The sequence below is a fragment of the Pelophylax lessonae genome (genome assembly GCF_965119305.1).
Source record: "Pelophylax lessonae genome assembly, contig: HAP1_SCAFFOLD_771, whole genome shotgun sequence".
NCBI lineage: Eukaryota > Metazoa > Chordata > Amphibia > Anura > Ranidae > Pelophylax > Pelophylax lessonae.
Window position 1 is genome coordinate 10124 of NW_028119581.1, and position 8715 is coordinate 18838.

The 8715-nt window shown below is 41.6% G+C and overlaps 1 protein-coding gene across 1 annotated transcript; it reads left to right on the forward strand.

Annotated features, from left to right (window-relative positions):
* Positions 1–698: 698 nt before the first annotated feature.
* Positions 699–3427, forward strand: LOC309544065 (zinc finger MYM-type protein 1-like; the record flags this gene model as incomplete). Its single annotated transcript, XM_082276452.1, has 4 exons — positions 699–2194; positions 2263–2365; positions 2843–3127; positions 3410–3427. 4 exons carry the CDS (start codon positions 699–701, stop codon positions 3425–3427), a joined length of 1902 nt encoding a protein of 633 aa, XP_082132578.1.
* Positions 3428–8715: the final 5288 nt, after the last annotated feature.

The window sequence follows — 8715 nt, forward strand, 5'->3', positions numbered from 1 at the left end:
ATGTACACATTGTATTTAATATATATATATTTTATTATTATTTTTTGATTCATCCTTTTATCCTGCTGATCTCATGTAGCCTCTTTGCAGCTCCTTCCTCTCTACATAAACTCCAGCAATGACTCAATGACATTTCTTGAGGTGTGGTTAAAGGAGAGCCAAAGGTAGTTTTTTTTTTGTTTTTTCTTTTAGGGTAGGGGATAATTATTACCCCCGTAAGATATTTTTTGTGATCTGTGTCCAATTGGGGAGATTTCTCTTTGATTCCTGCCTCAAAGCCAATCAGGAAGTGGGAGGGAATCCTCGGTTGTCACCAGGAGTAATGTTTATATTATCAACAATCTCTATCAGTTTCCATGTGCTGCTGCACCTTTGTTTTGCTTTTGTTTACACAGCAATTCTCCTGATCATTGGCATATAGTCAGTACAACATGTCACTGTATAATGACCACTGTAAAAATCATTAAGTAGTCAAAAAAAATTATAAGGTTCATTTTTTCGATATTCTCATTGTGTGTACGAGGCTTCAGGGTGGCGTGCAAAAAGCCTTCAAACCTCCTAGCCTAACTATCATAACTCTTGATGAAATAGACACTTGTATAGAGCAGTGCCATACCGATCTCTCTTCTAAACATTCTCATATTGTCATTTGACTCCTAGGTACTGATCATTGTGGAAACGAGGCAAATTTGTTAACCATGAAAGAAAATTCAGTTTTATCTTTAAAACAAAACCCCTTCACAAGGCGTTCAGATGAAGAGAAAAAGAAGATAAAGGAGCTTGGACCAGATCGGCCCAACTTGGAAATTAAGCAACAGTCAAGTGATCGTGGTCGAGCTTACACTCGGTGCTTTTCCACCACTTGTTATGAGAGACGGAGTTGGCTAGCTGGATGCAATGTGAGTCATGCCTTCTATTGTTTTCCCTGTTTGCTGTTTCAAAGTCCTGGAACTGAAACGTTGTGGACAACAACAGGGGTTCGCGACTTAAAGCAGCTCACTGGAAAGTGCAAACAGCATGAAAGTAGCCGAAGCCATCATGACAATGCTATGAGGCTCCAGTTTTTTGGAAGGCATAGCATTGCTGAACAGCTAGATGAAGGCTATGGGAGTGGCATTAGAAGGCACAATGAGGAAGTCACCAAAAATCGACACATCCTGTCTAGAATTATAGACTGTGTGAAATTCTGTGGTGCATTTGAACTTGCTTTGCATGGCCATGACGAGAGTGAGACTTCAGATAATCCTGGGATATTCCGTGGCTTGGTCGATTTTGTTGCTTCTCTTGATGGAGTTTTGAAAGAGCACCTTGAGAACGCCACTGTGTTTAAGGGAACTTCGAAAACTGTGCAGAACGAGCTATTGGACTGTATGTTGTCTGTTGTAAAAGAACACATTATCCAAGAAGCACGAAACAGCGATTTTCTGTCAATCCAGGCCGACGAGACCACTGATATTGCCACACAGTGCCAACTTGTGCTTGTGCTGCGCTACATTGATGCCAAAAGCAACATACAAGAGAGGTTTTTTGAGTTTATTTCTCTGCATTCAACTACAGCAGATTCCATTGCTACAGCACTACAAGAGCGTCTTGCTGTCATCCTTCCAGAGGATCAGAAGAGTAAACTCATCTGCCAAGCCTATGATGGAGCTAGTGTGATGAGGGGTGCCACTGCAGGTGTTCAGAGGAAGATACAAGATGTTTACCCAAATGCCCATTACATCCACTGCTATGCACATCAGCTTAATCTAATAATTCAGCAGGCCACTTCTCGCATATCCAAAGTAAGACATTTTTTTTCTAACCTTGAAGGGTTTACCAGCTTTTTTTCAAGATCACCTAAGTGCACAGATGTTCTTGATAAAGTAGTTGCCCATAGACTACCAACATCAAGCAGCGTCAGATGGAACTTCCACAGCCGTGCCGTCAATACAGTGTTTGAGCACAGAGAGGACCTCATTCGCTGTTTTAAAACAATACAGGATTCAGGTGACTTTGACCTAACTACCACCAGAGAGGCAAGAGGCTTTGCCATGCTGCTGGAGGATCAGGATTTTAGATTTTTTCTGACCCTTTTCCACAACATCATGCCACATGTGGACTTCCTCTATGCCAAACTCCAGCGGAAGGACATAGATTCAGTCCACATTAAGGGGAGCATCCAGCAGTTCCAGCAGAGCATACAGAAGATCAGGTAGCAGCTTTATTCATCCTTTTCCTTGTTGTTGTTTCAATTATTATTACTTCTTCTACATTTTTCAGAGATTCTCTCCATTACCTGGTTGGCCAAATCAGTGAAGGTGGTTCTCAACCGAAGAGGTGGTGCTCGCTTAATCCAGAAGCCCATAAACTTATTGCAACCGAGGTTAGTTTTTATTTGTAGAAAGTATTTGTTTTTTTTGATAGCTCCCTGGTTTAGATATGAAGATTGGAAAGAAAAATATTTTTCTTACAATAAAAATGATGTGATCTATAAGAATTTGTTGTTTGTTTTTTTCCTCTAGTGGACAACATTGGTATTACAGCCTTCATAGCTCCCAGACCATCAGAAATGCATACAACTTATAAACATTTACTTAGAATGTCCTGTTCATGTGTATGGAGTTCTGAGAAATTCTGGATTCAAAAACACTGAAAATGATCTTCCTTTATAATAACTTAAACCTGAACATTTTAACAAGTGCTTTTTGAAATCATAATTTCTCAGCATCCCATACAAATGCCCAAGACATTCTGAGTACATATGTTAGGCTTCATGCATTTCTGATGCTCACAGAGCTAACGCATGACATTGATATTTTGTCACCAGTACCTAATCTTGTTTTTTTATCATTCTCGATAGGTCTGTGATACCATCCTCCTACACACCATGGAGCGGTTCTCCTTCACAAACCACCTGGTTAGTGCCACCCTGCTTCAAGAGAACAAGTTTAAACAGTATGCAAGGGAATTTCCAAAGGAGGCACTGAGCACAACTGTGAAGACCTATCCTGTACTCGATGGGAGTAAGTTAAGAACAGAGCTTAGTCTCCTCTACTCCAAGGAGGAATTTCGAACCTGCCATGGTGCTGTGGACTTATTCCAGCTGCTTGTGGAGAACAATCTTGAAGAAGTCTTTGGAGAGACTGTCACTCTCCTGAAGATTCTCATCACCACACCCATGACCACAGCAGAGGCTGAGAGGTGCTTCTCAACTCTGAAAAGAATAAAAACTTTTCTGAGGAACACCATGACCCAGGAGAGGTTGAATGCATTGGCCATGCTGTCAATGGAAAAGAGACTGGTGACAGAAATTACAGATTTCAACCAGAAGGTGATAGAAAAATTTGCATGCCAAAAGGAAAGAAGAGCAAAATTTCTTTTCAAATAGTACCTGGTGACTTTTTGCGGTTTGGTTTTCTTGTTTCAGGTTTGTGAATTTTGTTAATAAAATGTTGAAAGCAATCCAATTGTCATTTTTCTTCCATTTTCCTTCCAGTTCACAATTTTGTGCCGGTCTATCACATAAAATACATTTACGTTTTTGGTTGGAAGATAACATGACAAAATGTGGATTATTTCAAGGGGTGACCATGAATACTTTTTCAAGGCACTGTTCCTTGATTACTGAAGGCCCCTTTCACACTTGTGTGACGTCAAAGTCACACAATTTTTTTACCGCAAATCAATACCTATTACATTTTTCTTTTTGCGCCCCCCAAAAATTTTGAGCACCAGATGCCACTGATCTGCTTTATCATACAGCGATCTACATTGATTGTATTGTGTGGGGGTGCAGTGCACGATCTTTTTCCCCGGAGGGAGAGATAGGAGTTTACTGTAGGGCCAGGCTGGAGAGATTACTTGTAGGGAAAACATAGGATAGGAACAATCTGCTTTAATCAGACAGCGATCTACATTGATTGTATTGTGTGGGGGTGCAGTGCACAATCTTTATGCCCTGACCTGAGCCAAGTGAGGAGGAGAAAGGAGAAAAAAACAAAAAATGTTATCAGTGTGTTAGGTGGGCGGCGTGCGGTGCTGCACATTTCATGCAACCTCAGTGCATATGTTTGTGCTTAATCTGCATTTTAAAAAGAAAAAACATTTTTTCCTTCATATTTTGCTTTGACATACAGTCTTTAGACAGACATTGCTTTTCTAACCTGCTCTTCAAAAAGCACCAATGTGAGGGGGAAATAATTATTTTTCAGTATTTAGGGTAAAAAAATTATTTTTCAGTTTTTTTCATTCAAATCTTTTTTTTTTTTTTTTTATTCAATAGCGGAATAGAACAACAACAGTATCCAACCTGTTAGGCGTGCGGCGTGTGGCGGGCATTTCCTGCAAGCTCAGTGCATATGTGTCTGCTTAATCTGCATTTTAAAAAGAAAAAAAACTTTTTTCTTTCATATTTTACTGTTTAGACAGACACTGCATTTCAAATCTGCTATTCAACAAGCACCAATTAAGGGGACAATTATTTTTCAGTTTTTCATTCATACGTTACAGTGACATACACCCATTGCATACTGTTGTATTGCACCTTGCAATAAAAAACAACTATTTAGGGGCAAAAAAAGTTAATTGAGGCCCTGTCTGCATATGTTAAAGTGAGATACACCCATTGCATACTGTTGTATTGTGCTTTGCAATAAAAAAAACTATTTAGGGGACAAAAGAGTTTATTGCGGCCCTGTCCGCATATGTTACAGTGAGATACGCCCATTGCATACTGTTGTATTGCGCATTGCAATAAAAAAAAACATTTAGGGGACAGAAAGATATTAAATTGCGGCCTAGTCTGTATCTGTACGTGTGAGATACACTCGTTGTATACTGTTGTTCTAGTCCGCTATTCAATAAACACCCATTTAGGGGAAAAATATTAAATTGCGGCATAGTCTGTATCTGTACGTGTGAGATACACCCGTTGTATACTGTTGTTCTATTCCGCTATTCAATAAACACCCATTTATGGAAAAAATATTACATTGCGGCTTAGTCTGCATATTTTACTGTGAGATACACTCTTTAGATACTGTTGTTCTATTCCGCTATTCAATAAACACCCATTTAGGTAAAAAATATTACATTGCGGCTTAGTCTGCATATGTTACAGTGAGATACACCCATTGGATACTGTTGTTCTATTCCGCTATTCAATAAACACCCATTTAGGGAAAAAATATTACATTGCGGCCTAGTCTGCATATGTTACATCACAACAAGGCACACAGGTCTCACATGGAGGCCCAGTTACTGGTGGAGAAGTGGTGCTGTTCCGCAGAGCGACTCATGAGTGCATGCTGCAGCTGAAACTCCACTATGGCCTGCTTCTGCTCGCACAGTCTGGCCAGCATGTGCAAGGTGGAGTTCCACCTTGTGGGCATGTCACATATGAGACGGTGAGCGGGAAGGCCGAAGTTATGCTGCAGCGCTGGCAGGCGAGCAGCAGCAGGGTGAGAATGCCGAAAGTGCGCACAGACGGCCCGCACTTTCTGCAGCAGCTCTGACATATCGGGGTAATTTCTAAGGAACCTCTGCACCACCAAATTCAGCACATGCGCCAGGCAAGGGATGTGTGTCAAACCGGCTAGGCCCAGAGCTGCTACGAGAATTTTGCCCGTTATCGCACTTATATGCTGTGGACAGAGAAGAACTCCTGGAACTCTTCTGGCCTTAGCTCAGTAAGATAGAGTTTGGAAGACTAATGTCATAGACAGGTTGCCAAAAAGTTTAGGGCTTTAGAAAGGGCCTCCAATGGCTGTCAATGTGGTGCCTTCTCCACTCTCCATCTCACTAATAAAACCCCAATGGATGACTCTCTATGAACTGATCACACTCCAATCACCGATCATCTAATCATTGGTAAAAAAGAAGACTCGGCACAGAATATTGTACGAAGAGTTTTTATTGTACAAGATCAGAATAAGCGATTACCACACAGTAATGATATGAATAAAATAAAGCTTAAATCTTTTATAATAGAATTAACAAATGTGTCAAATGTATTAATAATCATACATTGGTTGGACCAATAAAAGACTAAAAGGTCGGCTACTTCAATAAATCAAAAAGGAGCAACAACATGAAGCAATCAATAAAAAAGGTTCACCAGTGAAAGATAAATCCTGATTGGCTGCTGTGGGTTAATGCATGTTACAGTGATATTTTTCCATCCAGTAGGTTAGATCTATATACATATTTATAAGTAGAACACAAAAAGAATAAAGCATTTCCTGTTGGGTCCTCATGCAGTTGCATAATAGGCCATGTATTGTAATGATTGCCCACTTGTTGCCTTGTGTATTGCCCGTCTATTGCCTCATGTATTGTCATGAATGATCACCTGTTGCCTCAATTGTCCATCTCTTGCCCCCTATAATGTAATGCTTGCCCACTTGTTGCCCCATGTCTTGTCATGATTTCCTGCCTCATGTGGGGAGGGATCGGTAAAGGTAGACATTTGAGTCACGATTTTTCCACCTCCTTAAGCTTAAATGGCAGCCGGATGGGGCGGTACAAACTGCACTGCAATTTGCGGCTGCTGCAAACCTCACACCCCCCGGTCACATTGGGCAAAGCTATTCAAATGAATTGGGTTGTACAGCAACAGCCCCGATGCATACGGTTGCGGCGTACTGGCGTTGGCTTTACAGAGTTAACATAAGGGCTCCCAGCTGCCTGCCAACCCCACAGCGGGTCAGAGGGCGAAGCGGGTGTAAACCAACCCCGAGTGGACTGTGGTGGTTTTCACAGCTCCAATCGGGTCTCGGAAGTAGTAACCCGGAAGCGGCGGCATGACATCAAGTCCGGGTAATTCGACGTCACGACGGCGCCAAATTCAAACATCTGTCACTATTCAAAAATGCAGATTTCAGCATATTGAATAGAGTGAAGTACGGGGGGAGGGGTTTGGGGTCTTTTAGACCCCCGATCCCTCCATAAAGAGTACCTGTCACTGCCTATTACTGTCACATTCCCCCCCCGATCCCTCCATAAAGAGTACCTGTCACTGCCTATTACTGTCACATTCCCCCCCTCCCTCTGATCCCTCCATAAAGAGTACCTGTCACTGCCTATTACTGTCACAAGGGATGTTTACATTCCTTCTCACACCAATAAAAATCATCAGATTATTTTTTTTTTTTACAACTGTGCTAAAATTAAAGTTAAATAAAGTGAGTAGGAAACTAAAACTTTAAAGCGCCCCATCGTCGTGACCTCGCACACGAAAGAAAACGCATACGTAAGTCGCGCCCGCAAATGAAAACAGCGTTCAAACCACACATGTGAGATATCGCCGCGATCGCCAGAGTGAGATAAATAATTAAATAAAAAGATCTCCTCTGTAACTCTAAACTGGTAACCGCTAAAAATGTCTAAAGCGTCGCCTATGGAGATTTTTTTTGATATTGGTAGTTTGTCGCCATTCCACGGGTATGCGCAATTTTCTTTTTTCTTTTTTTCCAATTATAAATTATATAAAAAAAAAAATCTAAAGTTTTTAATATTTTAGGCAAATTTGTTTTCAGCTACTTATTTTTGGTAAAACAAAAAAAAAATAAATAAATAAAATCGCAATAAGCGTATTTTAATTGGTTTGCGCAAAAGTTTTTGCGTCTACTAACTAGGGGAGAGATTTATGTCATTTTTATTGTATATTTTTTTTTTTCTTACTAGTAATGATGGCGATCTGCGATATTTAGCGGGAATGCGACATTGCGGCGGACAGATCGGACCCCTAACTGACATTTTTGGGGGGGAGCAGTGACATTACTACAGTAATCAGTGCTAAAAATATGCACTGTCACTGTACTAATGACACTGGCAGGGAAGGGGTTAATACTGTGGGTGATTAAAAGGTGTTAAATGTGTACCTAATGTGATTCTAACTGTGGGGGGGGGGGGGGGCGTGGCTTGTGAAATGACCATAGAGACCTGTGATCCTATATAGAAGGCGCTCTGTGATCATTCCAGGGAGAAGAACGGTCAGATGTGTTTAACTACTTGCCTACTGTGCACTTAAACCCCCTTCCCATCCAGGCCAATTTTCAGCTTTCAGCGCTCTCACACTTTGAATGACAATTGCGCGGTCATGCTACACTGTACCCATATGAAATTTTTATCATTTTTTTCACACAAATAGAGCTTTCTTTTGGTCGTATTTAATCATCTCTGGGTTTTTTATTTTTTACAAAAAAAAGAAAAAAGACAGAAAATTTTGAAAAAAAAAAAAGTTTTTCTTATTTTCTGCGAGTAAATTTTGAAAATAAATTTTTCTCCTTCACTGTTGTGCGCTGATGAGGCGGCACTGATAGGCTGCACTGATGAGGTGGCACTTATGGGCACTGATGAGGTGGCACTTATGGGCACTGATGAGGTGGCACTAATATGCCGCACTGATGAGCACTGATAGGCGGCACTGATAGGCGGCACTGATGAGCACTGAGAGGGGGCACTGAGAGGTGGCACTGCTGGGCACTGAGAGGTGGCACTGCTGGGCACTGAGAGACGGCACTGACGGGCACTGGCGGATGGCACTGATGGACACTGACGGGTGGCACTGATGGGCGGCACTGATAAGCAGCACCGTCAGTGCCCACACTCAGTGCCCATAGTGCTGCCAGTCAGTGCTCATCAGTGCCTAGATGAGCAGGCACTGATGGGCACTGACTGACAGCACTATGGGCACTGATTGTGGGCATTGATGGGGGGCACTGATGGTGGGCA